This window comes from Drosophila novamexicana, unplaced genomic scaffold (genome assembly GCF_003285875.2).
Source record: "Drosophila novamexicana strain 15010-1031.04,08,12 unplaced genomic scaffold, DnovRS2.1 tig00000858-arrow-arrow-pilon, whole genome shotgun sequence".
Taxonomy (NCBI): domain Eukaryota; kingdom Metazoa; phylum Arthropoda; class Insecta; order Diptera; family Drosophilidae; genus Drosophila; species Drosophila novamexicana.
The window spans coordinates 1,298,792-1,321,878 of NW_020824829.1; the positions used below are offsets into that span (position 1 = coordinate 1,298,792).

The 23,087-nt window shown below is 41.0% G+C and overlaps 4 protein-coding genes and 1 non-coding gene across 8 annotated transcripts; 2 read left to right on the forward strand and 3 right to left on the reverse strand.

Annotated features, from left to right (window-relative positions):
• Positions 1-109: 109 nt before the first annotated feature.
• Positions 110-9,545, reverse strand: LOC115764542 (proton-coupled amino acid transporter-like protein pathetic). 2 transcript variants are annotated; one of them, XM_030707655.1, is made up of 7 exons: positions 9,156-9,545; positions 4,017-4,153; positions 3,708-3,942; positions 2,164-2,285; positions 1,147-1,627; positions 951-1,078; positions 110-888 (listed from the first exon to the last, which is right to left on the reverse strand). In XM_030707655.1, the coding sequence occupies exons 2-7, from the start codon at positions 4,151-4,153 to the stop codon at positions 540-542; spliced, it is 1,452 nt and encodes a 483-aa protein (XP_030563515.1). In that variant the 5' UTR covers positions 9,156-9,545; the 3' UTR covers positions 110-539. The 2 variants fall into 2 exon arrangements, with proteins under 2 accessions (XP_030563515.1, XP_030563514.1); XM_030707654.1 differs by lacking the exon at positions 9,156-9,545 and adding an exon at positions 5,404-5,472.
• Positions 9,546-13,914: 4,369 nt separating this feature from the next.
• Positions 13,915-15,166, reverse strand: LOC115764488 (methylglutaconyl-CoA hydratase, mitochondrial). Its single transcript, XM_030707576.1, has 2 exons — positions 14,764-15,166; positions 13,915-14,618 (listed from the first exon to the last, which is right to left on the reverse strand). The coding sequence occupies exons 1-2, from the start codon at positions 15,089-15,091 to the stop codon at positions 14,041-14,043; spliced, it is 906 nt and encodes a 301-aa protein (XP_030563436.1). The 5' UTR covers positions 15,092-15,166; the 3' UTR covers positions 13,915-14,040.
• Trnaa-ugc lies at positions 14,689-14,760 on the reverse strand. The gene has a single exon. It is a non-coding gene; the product is annotated as a tRNA-Ala (tRNA).
• Positions 15,167-15,523: 357 nt separating the features above from the next.
• LOC115764529 (zinc transporter 9) lies at positions 15,524-18,681 on the forward strand. Its single transcript, XM_030707627.1, has 8 exons — positions 15,524-15,803; positions 15,862-16,801; positions 16,864-16,990; positions 17,046-17,452; positions 17,506-17,834; positions 17,886-17,960; positions 18,019-18,132; positions 18,202-18,681. The coding sequence occupies exons 2-8, from the start codon at positions 15,898-15,900 to the stop codon at positions 18,244-18,246; spliced, it is 2,001 nt and encodes a 666-aa protein (XP_030563487.1). The 5' UTR covers positions 15,524-15,803; positions 15,862-15,897; the 3' UTR covers positions 18,247-18,681.
• A 341-nt stretch (positions 18,682-19,022) lies between these two features.
• LOC115764507 (arylsulfatase B) lies at positions 19,023-22,477 on the forward strand. Of its 3 annotated transcripts, none has more exons than XM_030707598.1 (7): positions 19,023-19,291; positions 20,372-20,498; positions 20,564-20,723; positions 20,782-20,869; positions 21,016-21,407; positions 21,475-22,225; positions 22,284-22,477. In XM_030707598.1, exons 2-7 carry the CDS (start codon positions 20,382-20,384, stop codon positions 22,444-22,446), a joined length of 1,671 nt encoding a protein of 556 aa, XP_030563458.1. In that variant the 5' UTR covers positions 19,023-19,291; positions 20,372-20,381; the 3' UTR covers positions 22,447-22,477. The 3 variants fall into 3 exon arrangements, with proteins under 3 accessions (XP_030563458.1, XP_030563460.1, XP_030563461.1); XM_030707600.1 differs by lacking the exon at positions 19,023-19,291 and adding an exon at positions 20,066-20,156; XM_030707601.1 differs by lacking the exon at positions 19,023-19,291 and having other exon boundaries at positions 20,291-20,498.
• The last annotated feature ends 610 nt before the right edge of the window (positions 22,478-23,087 follow it).

A 23,087-nucleotide genomic window follows, 5' to 3' on the forward strand; every position in this document is an offset into this window, starting at 1 on the left:
AAAGCGTTTATCGAAAAGTAAACCCCTGTGGAAATAGAAATAAACGATAATAGTTCTAGAAAGTTCAGACAATGTCCAAAAATATATATAAAGCTTTTTACATTTACATATTTATAAAACTTTTAACATTTTTATTGTATTTAACGCGTACAAAAGAAGGCTTTTTAGCTAAGTGTGTAAGATTATAAATTCTTAGTTTAAATACAAGTACATATATATATATATGTGTATATATATGTGTGTATATGTATAGATACAGGTACTAACTAGGCACACATAAGACAAACATATATGTGCAGAATCGGTGCTAGGGCTTAAGAATTAATATCATCTTTTCAATGCAGTCCAGCGGCAGCTGCTCAGTCATGTTCAACATGTCTTTCTTTTTGGGAGGTGTGTCTGGGTGTGGGTCTGGATGTGTGTCCGTGTTTATGTGTGGGGCTGCTGCACTTAGAACTACTCACTCGCTCTCCAATTGGAGCACCTGCATCTCATTTAATACTAGTTAAGTGTCGTGGCATATCAAATATGGACAATTGTTAATTTTCCTCTTTGGGATTTATCATCTCATCAATGGAGGCTGCGGCGCCGGCGACAAGCGCCAGCAGAGAGAAAACGCCCAGAAGAATATTCTTGATCAGCTTCCACTTGCAGCAGCCCAGACGATCGGGCCACAGATATACAGTCTCCACAAAGCTGGGCACAAAGATGCCCAGCAGTGAGAAGAAGACGGCGCCAACCAAACTGATGAACGGCTCCAGGTTGGGAATGCCCGCTGCAATGCCGCCGCTGACCAGAATGATGCCAGTGCGCAGCAGAATCTGCACCATGTTGTGCTTTTCCGGATTAAACTTGTGCTGGATCTTGCGCCACAGCACCTCATTGGGCCTGCAAGAGGAGAAGGAGGTGGAAATAGAAAAATGATTCTCATTGGAGCATATTCTACTTACACATAGAACTGCAGGCCATAGGTGAAAAGAATGGCCACTGCCATCAGAAGCTTGGCCGTATCGGCGGGCCAGGCGCCATCGGGCAGATTTAGCGTAATGCTGCCGCGGACCTTGTCACCAAATCGCACCTGTGAACATATAAAACGAAAAGCCATGAGCAACTAGTTCATCTCCACTTTGGAGCTCAGCTACTTACATAGCCAAAGAAACCAATGACTGTGTAGAGCAGCACCACAGTGATCATGGCTGTATTGAGGACGCCGGGACAGCCAAGGAATTGCTGTGGCTTCTTCATCGAGTTTTCCACGGGCATGACAACACCAATGCCTTCCATGGCAAAGATAACGGTGGCAAAGAACAGGGGTATGTGCGCTGCGGGCGCCAGCAGAGGCTTGTCCGAATAGTCCAGCGTCTCATCGAACATGTAGTAGAGGGTTATGGCAAAGGTGACCACAATGAACACGTTCGCCATAAGCGAGAAGGGCACCAGCCATTTGAGGTTCCTGATCTGACCGATCAACAGGCAGGGTATCACAGTCATGGCAATATAGATTCTCACATCCCATTTGAGGCCCAAATCATAGTTGATGACATCGTGGAAGGAGGTCGCTATGAAGACCATATAGACACAGGCGGCCGCATAATAGGTTGCCATCAGGCCAATATCCACAAATTGCCTGCAATGAACAGTTATCAGCATTACATTCAAAACACCTCCTAAGTCCTCAGCGAACTGATAGCAGAAAAATACCCATTAATTATACTCTAAGTAAGTTATCAGAAACTTTGTGGGGGGCGTTATTGAAATTTGGTCACGATGTGTGAAAGTAATTAATGAAAGTGTATTCAACTCTACAGATTAAATTTCAATTATATAAATCATATCAAAAGTTGTTGAGTGATATACGAAAAAAACTTCTCGGAAAATAATTCCATTCAATTTGTTTTGTCCAAATTTTTGCATATAAAAAAAAGCTAAGAACTGTTTCATATATCAAGTCCAGTTATCTTATCTTGGGTAATATACATTTGTAAGATAACAAGTATTTAGAATAATTGGATATTGATGCGAATATAAGCTTTAACAAGTATCTCATCATTTGGCAAAAATTTCTAATTAAATTTCCAATTAATATTTCACCAGCTCGATAACAAAAGAAGGGCGTGGCGCCTAGTAGCTCAATATTTTATAATAACCTTCACAAACACTTACTTGGCAAAATTGGAATAGGGTCGTATCGCTTTCGGTCCATACTCAAACACCTTCTCAGCAGTTTCTGCAAAACCCAATGCCGGAACTTTGGCATCTCGGCAAATGTTGTGAGATGTTTTCACCTAAAAAGTGCAGGAAAAGAAAATGGAAAATCAAATTTCAAAATCAGGAATATTTTTCAATTTAATGGGTATAGAGTAAGTCTTATTCAAATGTTTTAATATTAAAAACATGGAACCGAATCAAAGCTATTTTCTATGATCCAAAGTCAGTTTTAATCGGCCTTTTTGAAAAAAAACAATGTTATGATTTGGAAAACCCGTTTGCTACTTTGTTAGACCTCTCAAAACTATATACTTTGCAGTTCCCTTAAAGTCCTTGAGTTATTTGTTTGCCCGATTAGAAATTACGGAATTGTTGACGCCTTTCTTGAAATGCACTCGGTTAGAGGGGACTCTATAAGCAGCTAGGCACTTTATAGTACCCATGGTAACGATTATCGGGCACCGATTGATATAGTTAAGCAATCGACAATTGTCTGGCATTGCGGAACAACAATCCCATAAGTACGTAATAAAGAAGTCTCACTTGCAAGTCGTATGCGTAACTTCAGATAAGAGCCCCATATCTACATGGACGCAGCTAGAGTCCAATCGTTACTTGCACTTTTTCGTTAATCCAAATTGAATCTTAAGCCATAAATCTGCGACTCGAGTGGCTTAATATATTTCCCGGGATTTGTGTGCTGATTTAGCCAAGAATTTTGCATTATTTATAGGCCGATTTCGTGCGTGCTTTTTATCAGGCGTGTGGTGTTTATAGCACTTATTATTTCTAGGAAATAGTTCTTTTTCGGAGGACATCTACTATAAATACTGCTCAAGCGTATTCATAAAAACTTCAGACTGTCTACTAATGATAATTCCCAGCCGTTTTGGCTTTTCATCGTGGCGTTTTGCACGCGTTTTTAAACGCGAACCAACTTTGTTTCGCCCTCTTCTCGGGCTTTGTCAATTGCCGGGCCTTGAACTAGTTAAGTAAAGCATCAAAATCTGCGACGTTCAAGTGCGTCAATAGCAACAGCAGGTGTTAAAAATTGTATTGATAAATTTCTTGGTCGATTGCTTATTTCCCGGTAAATGGGTTTTACTTTCTCAAGTGCGAGGAACTTATATATTTGTTGTAGTTTTTTTTTCATTCATACGCATACGCAAGGGCCAAGCCCAAAAATCGTTTAGAAAACAATTCAATTGACATAATTCTAGACAATACCAGAAACTGATGAAACTGAAAGATTTATTAACATTTATCTATCCAATTAATTGGAAGATCCTAATTTGTGTAATTATGCAATAATATCACTCAAGTTTCTGACGTAGACTAGAGATAGTTACATATATTAAGAAAAGTTTACCCAAAATCGCTTTTCCACTAAAGCTTCTTTTTCTCAAAATCTCACAAAAGCTATTTTTGGAGGGCTAGCCATTTTCCGCCTAGAGTTAACTTTTATTGTCTTCTGACAAATGGGCAGCGCTGTCACTTACCAAAATGTGTACACAGTGCGTGCAGAGGAAGCCCACGATGAGCGTCATGACGGCGCCAAAGACAAGACCAGCATTGTGAAAGGCCATGGGCATAGCCAGAATTCCCGTGCCCAATGAACTCTTGAGCAGATGCGCCAGAGCGCCGCCAGCGCTGGCGCCATTGGGATCGCGATTATCGAACGGGCTGTAGGCGGCCTCCTCCTGGGACAGCTGATCCTTCTCAGTCAGGTTGGCTCTGCGACGAGAAGGGGAAGAGACAGAGAGAGAGAGTGTTAAAGCTGTTTAAATGTTTGAACAGCTGCTACTCACTTGGAGTTGAAGTCATTCAGCGGGACGACCGCAGCACTATAAGCGGGCGGCGCTATCGGCAGGTTTGAGCTAGACCCCGGTACCTCATTTGAACCGGCGGGTTCCGTGTCCGGCGTATATGCCTTATTATCTGTCATCTGTGGGTGGTAGAAATCGTTTGACATATGTGATGAACGCTGTTGGGGCTGATGTTTAATGGCTTTGATTCAGCTGGCGAGGGCTAATCCATTCGAGATATTCGCCAGGCGCATGCCAGTCATATCTTATCGTTGCCAATTTCAAGTAAAAGCTTTAACACAATATTACACAGAGTGTGGGGCAGTTGTCCCTCTTATAGAGCTATGCGAATAACAAACACACGATCGTTATCTGATTTGCTGGGCCGTCCAGCGGGTTTATCATCCGGCCAGTTGGTTGACGTGTGGACTGCATTCATAAATTTTATTCTACGTTTACGGCCAAAGTGGTTGTAATTCCGATATAGAACCCTCATAAAACCCATTCAAAATTAGCTAGCCATTTGGGCACATAAACTGTTGGCCATATAGAGTGCATAATAATATTTCTCATGGTCACATGACCAGCGTTCATGCAGGTTTACCCCTTCAGAGTTCAAGAAGGCCGAGGCCCAACGATTCCACTCGAGAAATAGGCAAATTTGATTAGCCAACTAATCGCTAGTAAATATTATTTATGGCTTTTTCTCAAGTGCTAGATGACTATGTTAGTTACTAAGTTGTATTGGGTTAGCCACACTTCTAACTTCTGAACATTTAGTTACTGATTAGATTCGAGACGCACTCAAGACGCACGTGGTTAGAACCAGTAGGAGCCCTAGTTAGTCAGAGTTCAGAAGTGATCAAATCTGTTCATTGGAGTGAAAATGCAAACAAAACTGAAGCTCGTTTTGTTAATTTTCATCTTTTAATTCGTTGCAATTCTCAACAAGTTTAAGCTTAAAACGATTTGCAAGAGTTTGATTGGAAAGGATTTCAGATTGGATTAAACTATTGTTGTTTACCATCAAGTGTGCGAAGTACAATTGCAATATTTTATAGAACCCGTTAAGATTTATTTTCGCAAAAAAAAAAACTAAATTTTTGGATTTCCTGTTTATCATTTAATTGCTTATAACAGATAATCAATAATGTCATGTTAATATGTAAACATATTTTGCTTGCTTCCAAGTTTATTAATATTTTTGCGAACATTTTTTTTTTTGTCCTGAATGTACCGTTGTCATACAATTAAATAAGTTCTGATAGGAACTACAAATTCTTATATATAATATGATCTATAGTTTTTTTACATTATCACAAGTTTTATTGCTTTAATCCCTTGCACTCTGCTTGTTACGAATCTAAGAGTCTTAATGGCGTTAACTTACTTTCTGGCTATAATATTCGTCTGATATTCGCGAACAAGTTGTGAGTTAGAACCGTACACGCCCTCGGGCAAAAAGCAACTGAATGTTCGGCCGGCGCCAATGGTGGGACTGGGCCCAGAGAAGGTGTTGGAATGCAAGTGTCCAATGATAACATGGCTAAAGGCAAATGCCAAGCAGTGGTAATTAATAAAACACTCAGAAAAAAAAACAGCATTTGGAAATGCTCGTCATAAATACTCAAAGCTACCTTTAAAATCAATTATAACTCTGTACCTGATAGCTGATAACAGCGATAAGCGCCTGCCGGAACGCCCCCGAGCTGACCCAAAGGCGAACTGGAAGAACTCAGATTTAATCAAGTACGCCAAGATCTGGGTATTATTTGATATTACATTTCATTTAAAGGATTTGCGCTATTCAAGTAATAATTCTTTAAGGATTTCGCAAGCGAAATGAAAAGTTTATTTTATAATAATTGCTTTTGAATGTTGTTCGTATCAGAAAAGAGATACGATTAGGAAATCGTACAAGTATTATTTATCGTTGCAGCTCGATAAGATTAGTCAACTTAAGTACCAAGCAATTAGGAAAAAAAAATATATATATATAAAATAAAACATAATATATTGATATTGTACATGCATTTAAACATTTATTTATCTGTGTGTGCGACATTGACACGCTTTAAAATTATGACACCGGCAATGATCCTATATCTTACCGACCAGAGTGTCCCAACCATGTCTGGTAGTTACCCAGTTCGGGGGAAATTGGCTTAATAAAACTTTACGGCCCGATTAAAATGGGTCGTACTTTATGCAATCTTGACATGCCGGGTGTTGACATTGTATTTTATTTGGGCGTTGGGCAGTCGCCGATTATTATTAATAATTATTCTGATTGTCGGAGTCGTTTTGGACTTTTACGACATCACGGGCTCGATAGGATCATGAATCATAACGGGCACTTGATTAGTTCTCGGTGTCATATCACTGTCCACGTATATAGATCTATTATTTATGTTTATTAACGCTTGATTGGCGTGGCATTATAATCATCGCACCGCCGCGCTGACATCCATAATTTAATTAAACATTTACCCAAACTGCGTCACTAGTTTAGCTTTTATGATTATGCTAAACTGGCAATGACATCAGGTACCAGGATACCGCCGAATCTCTTGACTAATGAGCGGAACGGAACAAGAGATATAAGTGAAAAGATTTCGCTAATTAACTATTTGACTTGCCATAAAATCAGCTCGTGGAAGCTTTTGCAGCTTGGGAATCTGTTAATTCAATAATATTGAGGTGCTTATAAATGAGCGGAATTTTTTGAGGAATGGTTTCTTTAATCTCATCTTTTCGACTGAAGAAGATACAGATCTAAATTATATGTATTCAATTGAAATTGGCTTAAGATGCCTTTAAAAGCACCTTTGCACCAATTTGCTTTGATAGCATCTGAAGCAAATTTAAATTGAATTGTTATTTTAAAGGTTTGCATCTCTTGATAAACTAGAACTAATAATAAATATAAGGACTCTTAGGACTCTTAGATGAATGAATTTTCTAAAGGCATTAAAGAATTTGTATACCCTAAATGGTAAAAAAGGTATAATGTTTTTCGGGAAATGTATGTAATACGCAGGAGGAAGCATCTCCGACCCCACAAAGTATGTGTATTCTTGATCATCATCAATAGCTGATCTAGCCATCTCCGTCTGTCTGTCCGTCCGTCTGTCTGTATGTATGAACGCAATTATATCAGAACCTATAAGAGCTAGGGACTTGAAATTTTGGCTGTTTATCCTCGTAATCGATAACTTACTCCGTTTCTAAGCAATCGATAAAAATCGATATTGGCATCCTGCTTTTTGAGCAAAAATATTAAATTATATATATATCAAGTATCTTTCATTTTATACTTATCTCCACCTTCCCGCCCCCACCGCAGAACTATAAATCAAGTTAATAATCCAACTTGTATTGCCTATCAATTTAAGCCACCATTTGCAATGCAATTTATTTTTTGAGAATACACAAATATTCCATGGTAAAATAAGATGTACTGTAGAAAATTTCATTAAGGTCGGTTAAGAAAAAACCAAAGTTACGTATGTTTTAATGCGCAATTTGATGGGGCGCAAATTCCAAGAATTTTATCATACATGTACACACACATTCATGCGCGTCTGCTTCGAATTATATTAACAGCATTGCAATTGCGATTGTTTTCAGTGCTGCTATTTTAATTCGTTTTTTTTCTCAATTACACTCAATTATTGGAGTGGGTGTTGAGAAGAGTCGTCAGCAAGTAATGCGGTCAGTCGCAAGTTCGAACCCTGCCGAGGGAAATTTTTTTTTCACTTATCTTTATCTAGAATCTAGAATCTAGTTTAGTATCGAACTTATTTCTTTCGGAAATTATTTAAAACCTACAACTCGATTAGAAGTAGAATTTCTTGAAGCATATTTTTTCTCAGCTGCTCTTGGCAGCATTATATAAGCCACCTTTATACGAAAAACGTGCATTTAACCGGACCTTCTGTTTACCTTTCATTAACCTATTTATAATTAAACGACCATCTTAAGCTTAAGAATTACCGTTAAATGTTAATTGTTAATTGAATTTCAATTAGGATCTTTCGCAGCGCTACGGGTTTTTGGCTCAATGCATTGCATTACAGCTAAATTAAGCAAAAAGCCAGCTTGGCTCCTTTTTATCGTGAGTTTCTCATTTCTTATTTCGTGTTTTGTTTTTATTTACTGCTTCTGCCGCTGCGATTCACGTGCTTGGGATGTGTGGCTGAAACTTGTTGCCAGCACTACAGACTGTCTGTGAATAAAGCACTACATCAATGCTCAAGTGGCATTAAATGCCTTTTCATTTTAGCTCAGTGTCAAAAATGGAACCCCCCTCTGTTTGAAAGGGGTTCACTTTCGTTATGCAAAAAAAAACGTGTACGCATGCGTCGCATAATTAATGAGGCAGCTGACGTACTCGTCATATTGAACTTGCATATTGAAATCGCGTTTGCGATTTACAAAGCCTTGCCCCGATATTATGTAAGTTCGTCGAGAACACAGCGCATACATTGCTTGGGTTTATGAATGCCATTAAAAAAAAGCTAAGTAGCTGACAGATAAAACTAAGTCAATAATCGTTTACGATACCAAAATCAAGTTGTTGTCGCCTCTTATCAGATCTCGGGGCCACTGACTTTCAGTTTGGCATCCATATAAAATTCTATATCAAATTGGCCCAAACATTCAATTAGATGCGAACTCTGAGCGCAATTTTCATTTGTGTTCAGATACAACGTGACTGGCATTAATTTGTGCTTGCCGATTGCATTTCTGCGACATAGAAAAAATATATAATTTACATAGATAAAAATATGTTATTTAGTAAACTATATTACCAACTCAACTTGTTTTATTAACTTTGAGCTACATTTTTTGTTAAGTTTATTTGTATTTCAAACTTTTAAACAATAAGTATTAAAAATGGGCAATATTTTCTGACATTTAAGTGTGAATAATTATTGCATTTAAAAATATTTGACCAAATAAATTAGGGAAAAGTTTTTCCTTTAAGTTCTGTGAACTAAATAAATTTCGTTCAGCTATAATCATAATATATATTTTTATTCAATTTATTTCAGCTTGCTGCCATAAATATAACATGCCATTAAGATTTGTGTAAGGCTCTTATGAAAATCTGCATTTAGCGGACTTTATTTGAATTACCTTTTCGCAACTGTTGCTAATATAATTATATTCAAAATGATTTGCACAATGCTCGTGTTATTTGTTTATGCTTTTGACAAACTGTTTGTGCTTAACATTGACACGAACTGTGATTGTTTTTTTAAAGTTCCTAATTTTGTTGCACCTTTGCGTTAATTAACGCCCGCACAAATCGCGTGGACGAGAAACGCGTATGAATCGCGCGCGTTTTGTAAACACCAAAACTAGACTTTAATTAGCCGCAAGCTAATTGTAAAGTCTATTATTAAAACGGCTATTGTGAATAACGGTTACTTTTTATTTTGTCACTAAATGCTATGCTACGCGTCAAAAGTCGCGCGCGTTTTTTCTAAGCTGCGGCTCCTGCTGCTGCGTTTGCGTTGTTGTTAACGCTCTGGCGATCAGTTAGTGACTGATATTAAGCCAATGTTGCTGCCTTAATTTGTTGCTGCTGCTGCGGCCGCTGTTGCCGGCTATAAAGCACACACACACACACACAGACGGTTGTCCGTTGCGTGAGCGGAGCGGGGACAAGAGTGGGCGAGCAATTATCGCAACGGACAATAAATGACGCCGTGACGCAGTTGGGGCGAAGTCGGCCTCTCTCTCATTCACTATGTGTCTATGTGTGTGTGTGTGTGTGTGTGTGTGTGTGTGTATGTGTGTGTGTGCGTGCTTTCTATACCATTCAGTTTTGGGCATTTACAGCCAGACAAGTATGCCTGTGCATTGCATTGCTCATACGCAGCGTTGCCGCTGCGCGCACAGAGTGGCAACGCCCGCCGCAGCAGCAGCAGCAGCAGCAGCGAAAAAAACGGTAGCTACTTAAGGCTCATTAAGATTAAATGCAGTCTGATAAACATTAGTATTGAAATTAGAACTGATAAGCCATGATTTATATTGGCCTAGGAGATCTGTGAATGCGTGAAACCCGCTCGTTTATTTACATTTTATCCAAGCGTAGCAACAAATTGTTGCAGCGAACTTGAAAAGAAGTTCAAAAGCCAAATTTAAAGTGTTCTTGAGCATAAAATATGGACATATTGTTGTTCATGACCAAACGAGAAAACAAGATTTCAAATAAAGTTGGTTGAATATTCAATTTACTTCTTTGTTTTATGCGACTTTGTTTTGGGTTGAAAATTATAATACAAATATTTTTTGTTTGTATTTATAAAACTAAACTAATGCAGCTGAGAAATCTCAATTTACTTGAGTTATTTGTATTTATTATTGTAAAAAATAGTTCTTTAGTTATGCCCAATTGATTTGATTTATTTTTGCTGCTAGGTTAAATTGGTTCGTTATATTCCAAGCCATGTTTTATCAGAAAGATATTTCGAAAATTGAAACTTGGCAACCTTGAGAGCAATACACCTTAATATAAGGACGCTGGCTCAAATCCCAAGCTAACGTAATAATGTACGTTCTGTCTAATAATAAATAATATTTTGCTCTAATTAAAGAGGCGTTGCTCATTGTAGTCAACTAATGAGGTCTTCCCTTGAACACCCTGTATACGCAAGAGACAGAGTGTCTGCCAGCAGCATCATTATCAGCATGTTCATCAAGCTCATTATGATCATCATTAGCGCTTGCAGTTGACTTTTTCACTGCTACTGCAATTTGGTAGGGGGTGTCGGGCGGAAAGAGTAGACCTGGTCAAATTGGAGTGCATTGAACATGGCCAGCTAAGAATTTGTGAGGCGCCTTAAAGAGCGCTCTGCTGCGGCTGGTGCTGTTGGCTGGGTTCCCTGCGTTGCCAGGCCAGCGGGACGACGGCTGAGAGTACTTAAACATGGCAATTACTTAGAGTCTGTGTTTGTTGTGGCTGCCGTTGTTGCTGTCGTCGCCTTGAGGCGTCTCTTTAAGTCAGATCATGGAGTTTTGTTATTAACTTGTTTCAAGTGGACATTGTTGTTGTTGCTGCTGTTGCTATTGCACTCGATTTTGTTGCCTGGCCATAAAATATGAAACGCTCGATTGTTGTTGTCACTTGTTCCATTCAGTGGGCCAGTGGAAAATTTTGAGGTACAAATTGAAATGCAATTTTCACGTGCGTCGCATTTTGAAAAGTGTTTTATTTAGTTCGAGTTTAGTTTTAGTGACTTAATTAAATGCATGGGATAGCTTGTCGTTCATTGATTTATGGAAAATTTTCAGCGTTAATTAACATTTAGCGGCATTTGTAATTGGTCTAAGGCGTTTTTTTTATTTCGTTATTTTGTGATTAAAAGCAAAAGTCGTCTGTTTCTATTAATCAATTTGACGTAATTGTCTAAATTGATTGGTTGTTTACTTGTTGCCCCCGTGTATCTTTAATTTGTGGCCACAAGTTACAAGCACCTTCTTAGATACCAGGTGGATAAACGTAACATATGACGTACTATATACACAATGCCGAATGTTAAGATTATGTGAAGTTATAGATAAGTATGGAAGCCCATGTTTTATCAGCAAAACATTGGCTAAAGTTCAATTGTTTTGATGATTGGCTTAGAATTTATATAGACACAGGAGTATATGTAATCTATATGCAAGTATGATGACGGGGGGTATACAAAATACATTAAAAAAGCGAGACAAGTTCGAGTTTGAAGAGTGCCTGGCCAAAATATACCCTATATTCATGCACTAAATAAACTTTATTTGTAGATAACTGCCGTTCGATTGTTATGCAATTTTCAGAACTTGGGAATTACATTCAAAGGCAAAGCAAAGCTAAATATTTTATTTAGTTTTCGGCGAGGTCCAATAAGGATTCAAAGTGTGTGCTCAGAGAGCTCAAAACTCAAGATGTATTCCAAATTTGTTCTCATCTCGAAAATGTGCTCGTTAAAGCGTTGATGAAAATCGATATTTATCGATTTGAAGTCTATGTCAAATATTTATACTCTATGAGTTTTGGAAATCGTCTTTTAGCCTGTCGCATGTATTTGGACGGATTCAATATACTTTTTTTTTTTATCAATTGGGAATGGTTACAGGGTATAATACGATTTGGCATCTTAAGTCATGCCTCGTTTGTTGCCATTAGCTTGACGTGTTTGTAATCTCATTGTTAACACTCGACATGTCGCCGTTTTAAAGTACAAATACCTGGAAGACATTGTATCATTTGAGTTGTGTGATTTTTGTCTGTTTTTTTTCTTTACTTTTACAGGGTGTGCGTCCATAAGCTGATCCATTGCAATGCAAATCGCGAGCCCAGCATACAGACATACATTCGTATGTATTTCGTCCAAACAAATAATGTACAATGAGCATATAAAATGCATGAAACTCGTTTTGTACACAAATACCGTAGCACGTAATATATTTTCGTACCTTATTGCTTTATAATAATAATAATATTATTAACAACAATAATGTTAATGTTAATCGATATGCTTCCGCAATTGTTTCCGGAACAGCCTTCACATTGTGCAATGTGTGTGTTTTGTATTCGTTTTTCTTTTTGTTTTTGGGTTCTAATTTCCAGTCCAGTTCGAGCTCATCATCCGTGTGTCTAGGCAATTAATTCATTAATTGATTAGTATGCAAAGTGCGCTTGGCATTAGTTGTCTCTAGATTGTCGCATCTGATTCGCCAAATGACCGATACTGAGTCAGCTGCGGAGTCAAGTCCGAAATACTTAAAACACACACTTCGCATCCAGTCAAGAGCCGCGTTTACTGACCTTGCATGATGTCAAACACGGTGTTGCGTGTTAATTGAATGGACGTTTGATGTCTACCCCGTAGCCTGCCCCTTGCGAGGGCGCTGTGCGGCATCTGGGCGTGGCAAGTGGGTCAACTGCTCTGGGTGACAAGCGACAGCTAGTCAATAACTCCGACTGCTGCCTCCTTGAGCGGCTGCGGCTGCGGCTGCGTCTGCGTGGATAGGCGGCACGCACCCGCATTGCTTTTTGTTTTAACTACTAGTTAACGCCTTTCATTCAGTACATTTTTGTTTATATAAGAGCGTGTTTATTTTGTTTTGGCGAAACAAAAGCTCATTGTTTGCGCCGGCACTCAAAAAGTAACTGAATAGCTGAAAAAAAAACTAAATTAAATACGCTTACAAATAAATATAGTATATATGTATGTGCGCAATGTTCCAATAAATGACTTTACCCAGTCAATCTGAAGTTATGGAATGCGCTTGTCTGGCGCTTTCTAAACAATTCTCAATACATTTCTATAGAAATGACAACTTCCGCATAGGCGGAGATGTATTTTGCATGTAAGTCGGATTTGCTTTGTGGGAACATAAATCAAATGAACAGTCAAGCTGGGATTTAATAGCAGCAATTAGCAATCAGCATGACTAACTGCAGCAACAATTGGGAGCCGCGTCATCCGAGTAGCATGAAGAAGCACTTATCTTTGGCAGAGACGAAAATTAAACACCCTTACAGAATATACATATATCCGAAAAACGGGTATTACCCATCTTTGTCGGGACCAAGTGCTTTTATATCAAACGTACGTCGACCCTAAAAAAATTTAATATATTTTACATAAATGCATACTTTCTTAAGCATATTGCAGTATTTCCATGCTGGATTTGAACTATTTTACATAGAAACTGGCAGAGGTTTATCTCTATATTCACTCGAATGTTTGATACAGATCAAGAAGTTATAAAATGATCGAATTGGCAGATATCTTCCTCTATGCTTTCATTTCATGAAAAAATTGTAATACCCTTTGCAAGTGTAAACAATTAGTAGCTTACCGACAGTTTAATAGAAATACGATGTTCAACTAGCTCTAGTATAAAGCTCTACGTTTGCATTAGTTATTATTTAAATTCATTTCAAAAAATAACAGAAAAAAATAGTTGAATAACAATCTAATAAATGCACTGCTTTGGCTTAGAGCCAGCCTCTGTTAGGTCAAGCCTATTCGCCCTTGTAGACCGGCTTGCGTTTCTCGGCAAAGGCTGCCAGTCCTTCGAGACGATCCTTGGTGGGTATGACCTGTGCATAGCACACCTCCTCGATTGAGTAGCCTGTATTCAGGTCCACCTGCATGCCCTTGTCTATGGCCAGTTTGGCCATGCGCACGCCCACCGGTCCGTTGGGCAGTATTTCCTCGGCCAGCTTGACAGCCTGCTGATAAGCCGCATCCTTTGTTTCATTCTGCTCCACCACATGATTGACCAGACCCAGTTGCTTGGCCTCGGCACCGTCCAGTACACGAGCTGTGAATATCAGCTCCTTGGCCAGTGCGGGCGAGAGTATCCGTGGTAAACGCTGAGTGCCACCAGCGCCCGGTATAATAGCTAATCGCGTCTCCACCAGACCCATCTTTGCATTCGTGGCAGCTGTGCGTATGTCACAGGCCAGGGCCATTTCTAGGCCGCCGCCCAAGGCAGCGCCATCGAGTGCCGCAATTACAGGCATGGGCAGCTGCTCAATGCTAATGAGCAGGCCACGCAGCTGGGTCACAAATTCGCTGGTCTCCTCAGGGGTCATACCTACCAAAAAAAATAAATTTATTAAATATAAAAATACTAAAAAGAATGAAAAAGGTAAAAAGTTAGTTGCTGGAGATGCCGGGGATTGAACCCGGGGCCTTTCACATGCAAAGCGAACGCTCTACCACTGAGCTACATCCCCTACCTTTACGTTCTTTCAAATCTGCCCCTGCACAAAAGATGCCTGGCGTGAGACTGCGCAGCACAACTACTCTAGAACCGTTGTCCCGCTTGATTTCCTGCAGAATATCAGTGAACGTGTTAACCAGGCCACGACTGAAAGCATTTTTCGCAGCCGGCCTATTTAGTCCCAACACTGTTATGCCCTTCTGGTTGCCTTCCAGGCGCTCCACTAGCACTTCGCTGCCGTCACCCAAAATCGTATCTTTGGAGTAGCAACATCTGCTTGCAGCTTTCAGGGGCAGCGTATTACGCGTTATGAGTTTTGCAGCTCGTTGCAGTAGCAGCGACATTTGTTACCAACGAAAATCAACAAATTAAATTCAGAACGAAAAAAATTATGGTTACAAAACCGGCAGTGGCTAAGAAGCGCGACAGGGAACAAAACACAAGTTTAATGAAAACTTAACAGTCGACGGTTGAATACCCTTGCATCTGTATTAAGCATTTATTAGGCATCATATTAACTCATATATATATAGTGCGAATGCATAGACCTAGCTAATGCTAACCAACGCAAACAACTCCTTTAATATCTTAAAAAATATATAGCATAAGCTTTTGAATATAAAAAATATTTAAGTTCATAGTGCATTATACAATTCGTGACAACATTACTCCACATGCCTCAGACATAGGTATACGACGAACAGCTGTTGCGGCAGTGTTGGCAAACATTAGCAGCTAGTGCATATGGCAGTTATCGATAGTCGATATAATTTTTTCTTTAGCTAAAACTACAGCCGGGCGCTTCTAAATTATATTTAGCCACTTAAATTTGGTAAATTGAACTCAACAAGCAATAAAGAAAGTGCAACATTTCGGCATTGACAACTACTGCAGCGTACTTGGCACACTTCCATTCCAATTGAGCACCAGCAGCAACAAGCAAAGTCCACAAATAACAATACATACACTCTCTGCATGACGTAGTGCGCCGAAAAGTGAAACGGCAACAAACACGAAACGACGTCAACAGATTGAAATCTGTGAACTGTGCGCTGTGTAAGTGGCATACATAGTCATGAACCTCAAGCTGATTCATATAGCTATTGCTTTTTAGAGCATTTAGCCAGCTGCTTTTGGTGGCGGCTGCAGCATGTTGATGCGCGGCGTGTTGCTGTTGCATCGCAAACAACAACAGTTCACGCGAGCCGCAAGCTTATGGGGGCGCCAACATGTACACTTTGGCTCGTGGTCCTATGGCCTGCAATGCAATGAGTGCGCGCCGCTGCGTCTACAAGCACGCAGTCGCCTGGGTGGAGGAGGAGGAGGAGAAGTCAACAACAGTTTCTGGTCCATGCAGGTGCGATGCACCGCAAGCGGTGACAAGGGCCATGATCTTAAAGACCTGACCCCGAAGGCTTCCGCAGACAAATCTGATCAGAAAAAGCTGGACAGCAAAGATAAAAAATTGCCCGTCGTACAGACGAAGAACTTTGAAGTAAAAACCTCCAAGGGCATACTCTCAATTACCACGACCATTGAGGACTCGAAGATCAATGAAATTGTATTCGAAAAGACGGAGTTGTCGCCGGTGGCCAAGCTGAACGAACCCGCCATAAACGTAATGCCTATGTCGAATACATCAGGCATGGAAAAGGCCACACCACCATCCAGCGCACCATCTCCACCAGCGCCAAACGCTATTGCGCTGATGCGTAAGGATGACGTAGAAAGACCGCCAACTACGTCGTTAGTGCCGCCAGCGCCATCAGTGACAACCACGCCGACGCCAAAGCGACCGCGCTTTGATTACCGCATGTCACTGGAGCGGAATTTTGTGACACCCGCGCGCGCCTTATCTGATTTCATGCTAACCCTGTCGGATCTGGAGAAACTTCCCAAAATCAAGCGCCGCTCACCCTACGAACAGGAACCGCCCATGACCGTTTACTGGCGACGCGATGTCGAGGCCAAAGCGCTAGAAGTGTGGGGCTCGAAGGAAGGCATTGTTCGGGAACGACTCAAGCGCGATGTGGAGCGCAAACAGTATCAGCAGAGTAAGTTCATCTCTGCTGACAGAGGTCAGGAAACAATGCGATGCTAATGTATACGAACATAGATGTGTTTACGGTGAAGCGGCGCCTGCGCGACTATCGACGAGAGGTGGGCTCACGCACCAAAGGGCTGACAGATAATAATACGAATGCGGAGAAGTCTGGTCAAGTGGTGGCCACGGCCATTGCTATGTGAGTGCATTATTTTATTGTTTTAACTTGTTGACTAATCCATTTACATTTTCAGCAACGCAGCCAATCTGCTGTTTAAGACAGGCGGTTGGATGTATAGCGGATCGCACAGCATGTTTGCGGAGGTCATACACTCGCTGGCAGATCTGATCAATCAGCTAATACTGGCCTTTGGCATCTACAAGTCATCACAGTTACCCGATACGGATCATCCCTATGGCTATATGAATATGCGCTACGTCTCCTCACTCATCTCTGGCGTTGGCATCTTCTGCGTGGGCAGCGGCTTATCAATCTACCATGGCATCGAGGGCATTCTGCATCCGCAGCCTATCACAGATCTCTTTTGGGTTTATTGTATACTCGCAGGCTCGCTTGTTTCCGAGGGCGCCACGCTGATGGTGGCCATCAATGAATTGAAGCGCTCAGCAAAAGTAAATAATATGAGCTTCAAAGATTATGGTAGGCATTTCTTCATATTTGCTACGCAATCCTCTGAGAATTTACATTTGCAGTTATTGCCGGCAAGGATCCCTGCGTAAATGTGGTGCTTTGCGAAGATGCTGCAGCTGTGGCTGGTGTCATGATTGCTGCCGGCTGCATGGGCCTGAGTAGTTACACAGGGTCCCCTATATTTGATGCGGCGGGCTCGTTAGCTATTGGTGTGCTGTTGGGTGCTGTCGCTTCCTTTATCATTTACACAAATGCCAATGCGCTGGTAGGCGTCTCCATATCCATGGATCGTTTGGAGAAGATCAATGCGGCGCTAGAGGCTGATGTGATGATTCGCGCTATTTACGATGTCAAAGGCATAGACATTGGCAATGGTCGAGTGCGATATAAGGTTCGTTAAGGGATGCTTTAAAACCTCCTTTAATAGATTTGTTTTGCACAGGCTGAGCTAGACTTTGATGGACGCGAACTGACGCGTTCGTATTTGGACAAACAAGATTTGAACAAGCTGCTAGCAGTACGTGAATATTGTGAATAATAAGTTTCTGGTATGCAATTAATAATCTATTTTTCAGATTGTGCGAGGTTTTCGTAATGTCGATGATCTGGAGGGTTTCTTGCTTGACCAGGGCGAAAGCATTGTGGATCTGATGGGTGGAGAAATTGATCGCATAGAAATGAATCTGCGCGTAAGCTGAAACTAATTTGTTTAATCTTTTATAGCGGCTGAAAGCAAAGTTTTGTTTTTGTCTGTCTAGACACATTTTCCAGAAATACGTCACGTCGATCTTGAAATACTCTAAAGGCTCTCCTGATGGCTGCTACTGTAATAATACGTTGGCTTGGACGTGCTGGAATGTATTTCCCCTAAAAGCTCTCAATCAAAATTGCCTGTGTAATTTTTCTAATTATTTCGGTTGTGCACATTTATATGCAAAAGTGAGTCGTGTTGGCAAAAATTTTAGTTTGGTATATAATGTCCGGCTGCCTTTTATTTTCTCGGGTAGGTTATGAAAATCGCAAACAGAAATTAACTATAGCTAACATTTGCAGTCGTTATTTAAGTGTACAGCCTTAGGCCCATATTCTGAAATTCCGATCTTAATGCGCGCTTAAAAGATTTAAAACTTGGCATGTAAGTTCATAATTTAAATGTATTACGCTTGCTCATCGGATAACTTAAATATTGAGATAATTGCACTTAAACTATACCGAAAATTCTGCTATGTATTTTAATAAATAAAAATTAATACGTTTTATTGCTATTTGTAATTGTTGATTGAAAACAAAACAAAAATATATTTAATGAGAATGTCTGGCAACGCCGTTGTCGTGCTCTCGCTACGTGAGTGCGTGGTTTGGCTCTCTGTTTACATATCGAACTTGAAGCTGCCACTGTCGCTGTTGGCTGCGCATTTTACAGCGCACGCGACTTTCGCTGTTTATCGTTTGCAGAATGAGGGAAAGAGAAAGAGAGAGAGAGAGTCAGCGACGCCGGCGCAGACAACAGCTCGGGTAGCGTTAAAGAGTGGCCAACGTTTGGTCAGTCGCATTTGGCGCGTGCTGAGAAGCGGTTTGAATCTGCGCTGATTATTTAAATAAATTTTGGCGCTAAAAAAGAAAATGTTAGATATATAAAAAAGAGTTTTTAAGTGCGTGCACTGCTCATAAATTAAATCAATTGTTTGCACGCGCGCCTCTTAACGCCTCATTATAATTTGCTAAAAAAAATTAATACTGAAAGTAATTGTGTTTGAGCATAAACAAAGAGCTGGCATTGTTTATCATAAATGTGGTCAAGTAAAACGAAATTCATGCGATAAGTTATTTAAACAAAACATTATAGGGGTGAGTCAAATATTTAAAATATTTTATTATATATTAATACGTAAGCTTTATTTGAGTAACTGGGTTTGTCTTTCAACAAATTGATCTGTACAGTAAAATCTTCCTGCAGGGAACACACACGGCTCTTGGGCTCTGTAATGCTCATCTTATTCTGCTGGCTGCTGTCCGTTTGCAGAGCTTTCACTGTATGTCCATTGTGTGGTCTGGTTGCCAACTGTTGGTCAGTTATTTGACCCACTAATGAGGAAAAGGGTCGACAAACCCCACGTTCAATTCACATGCTAATTAGCTGTTGGCAGCGTCAACCGCGAGTTATGCTGCCCATACAAAAATAAACGCAATAATCATTTCGACTCAAATGACATTTCGAGCTTTACTTAACGTTCAGAATGGATACGATAGATATACGATTTAAAAGTAAACATATCTATTACGCAATCGACTGTCGGATCGCACACCGATATTCGAGTTCACATAACAAACTTGACATTCTGCTGATTCAGTTCAGTTCCAGTTTTAGGCCCAAAGCTAAAATATGAATCGGCACTTTTTTTGCGAGCTTTACTCTAATGGGAACTCAATGTCAGGCGGCATATACAAAAGCCAATCAATTGGCAATGGCTGCAATTGCACAGACCCCAGCACCAAGATGTTGCTGAAATTAGCATACACAAGCATATCTGGCAAATATAAGCCCGCATTCGAATCTCGAGAGTGCAGCGTAATTAGTCAACTAATGAGCTCTAATCGTTGCAAGCGCATAAGCCCTGCCCCTTTCTCATCGAGTGCGCCCGACTAGAAGATACCCTATATCCAGCTTCGTCATTCACATCGAACTTTTGCGCCAAGAAGAGAAGTGTTTGAGGTATTTATTAAAAACATATTGACACAGTATGTGTAGATGTGTAGAAATCTACTGGTCATTTGTAGTTTGTATAATCTGCGAGATATATTGTTTAAGAGTTGATGCTGTTCCAGACTCTATAGCCTTTATATGCTCCAAACAGCAATTTCCTTCATACGTGTATATTCCACCAACTTTATGATGCCCTTTCTTTTGTTTATTTGTCTTGAGTACAGGGTATAAACAATGCAAATGAGGCAACTATTCACGATGCAACTTCATCTACAGCTGCATCTATGTTTGTTGCTCATCAGCTATGTCGTTGCACAGCCGCACATCATCTTTATTCTGGCGGATGATCTGGTAAGTGAGCTTAACCAGAGTCATGCCATTTATTTCTTTTTGATTTGCCGCTTGGTTTTTTATAGGGCTTCAATGATGTGGGCTTCCGCGGCTCGGCGCAGATTCCCACGCCCAATATCGATGCATTGGCCTATTCGGGTCTCATACTGAATCGCTACTATGTCAATCCGATTTGCACACCCTCACGCTCAGCGCTCATGACGGGCAAGTATCCCATACACACAGGTGAGTTGATTTAAATTCAGGCTTAAGCTGATTTCTTAGCCCCCCAATTTTCGTGCAGGCATGCAACATACGGTGCTCTTTGCCGCAGAGCCGCGCGGCTTGCCTTTGGATCTAAAAATACTGCCGCAATATCTCAACGATTTGGGGTAAGTTTTCACAGAGTTGACCTTGACCTTTTGCCTTAAGCAAGTGCCTTTCAATACGGCTCGGGAGCTCGTGTGAAGGCAACTTCTGCCTTTCAATCTTCGATTCTTAATACAACAATAATAGAAATGCCTTTCTTTCCTTGCAGCTACACCTCGCATATTGCTGGCAAGTGGCATCTGGGCCACTGGCAGCGTGTTTATACCCCACTCTATCGTGGCTTTAGCAGCCATGTGGGCTACTGGTCGGGCCACCATGATTACAATGATCACACAGCTGTGGAGCATGGCTACTGGGGCCTGGACATGCGCAATGGCACCGAGGTGGCCTACGATCTGCATGGGCAATACAGCACGGATGTGATTACGCAGCATTCGCTGAATGTGATATCCAGACACAATGCCACCCAGGGTCCGCTGTTCCTCTACGTGGCGCATGCGGCGGTGCATTCGGGCAATCCCTACAATCCGCTGCCCGTCAAGGATGACGCTGTGCGTCGACTGGACACGATTCAACACTATAAACGACGCAAATATGCGGGTGGGCTTGGCTTGCATTTCTTATTTGTCGCTGGTCGAAATTATAATAAACTTTATTTTTGTTTTAGCCTTGGTCACCGCCATGGATGAGTCTGTGGGCAAAATTGTAGAGCAGTTGCGCAAATCTCGCATGTTGGACAATTCCATTATAGTCTTCTCCACGGACAATGGCGGCCCAGCGGAGGGTTTCAATTCGAACTTTGCTTCCAACTATCCCCTGCGTGGTGTCAAGAACACGCTCTGGGAGGGCGGCGTGCGTGGCGCGGCGCTCCTTTGGTCGCCACAGCTGACCAAACGCCCGCGCACAGCAGAGCAGACCATGCACATTGTGGACTGGCTGCCCACGCTGGTGGAAGCTGCTGGCGGTGAGGCGGCGCTCGCAAAGCTGGGCACAGCTAACTTGGATGGCATAAGCCTGTGGCAGGCGCTGCTCAAGAATGAGACATCTCCTCGCAAGAGCGTGCTGCACAACATAGACGATATCTGGGGCAACGCCGCACTCAGCGTGGGCGACTGGAAGCTGGTCAAGGGCACCAACTACAATGGCTCGTGGGATGGCTGGTATGGGCCGGCGGGCATGCGTAATCCGCACGACTATGATTGGCAATCTGTGGCGAAGAGCGCCACCGGCCAGGCCATGCAGCAGCTGAAAATGTTGCCCAAAACTGCGGATATGATACGCCTGCGCGAAGCAGCCAACGTCATCTGCAAGGACGCCAAGCCGAAGGACGCGCCAGATATTGCCTGCAAGCCCCTAAGCGAGCCCTGTCTCTTTAATGTGCGCGAGGATCCCTGCGAGCAGCGTAATCAGGCCAAGCAGTAAGTATTCTTAGCACTGCAATTAAACTTGTAACTGAATTCTCAATCTGTGTGCCAGGCATCCCAAGGTGCTGGAGCTCTTGCTGAAGGAGCTACAGCTGCTTAATGCCACCGCAGTGCCACCTGCCAATAAGCCTGATGACCCGCGCGCGGATCCACGCCTCTGGAATCATACCTGGACCAATTTCGGTGACTATATTGAAACAAATGACTGTATTTAAAAATGTTAATTAAAAGCTTTAGTTTTATGTTGAGAAGTAAAAGTAGGCAATTATGTAAAGAACTTTTTAAATTTTTTTAGAGATCTGGGTTCATTCGAAGCAAGATATTTGCTTTATTCCCAATTACCAAAGGACAACAAACTGTGTTCACAACTTAAGCCCGAAGGAAACCATATGGACTCAAAATATTTATATCAAGTCGACAAAGATAGACATGCAATCTGTTGTGGGAGTATAATATCTGAACTTTTTTACAAGCTTTAGCAGGCTTTTAAGAAAACATGTTCTATAGCAAGACCTTTATTCCAATGTATTTTAAAAAGTTCAATGCAGAACCTTCAAAAAGATAACGAGTTCATGTTATCTTTTGTGTGTTCTGCATTGGAACGGATCGATTGTGAAAAACTGGAGTTCAAGTTTTGAGGACTGTAGAACTATAAAAACTTTCCCAGTGCTTAAAGAATCCTTCAATCCGACCAATTCAAGATATTTTGTTATTTATAAAAATATGTCTTTATTACGTCACATACTTATTGGCAATCCATTCTTATATTTAACAAATCTTGATTTGTATATCTTCTTCTTCATTCCATTATTATTTTTTTTTGGGTTCTTTGCCGCTTTCGAGCAGAATGTTTTTT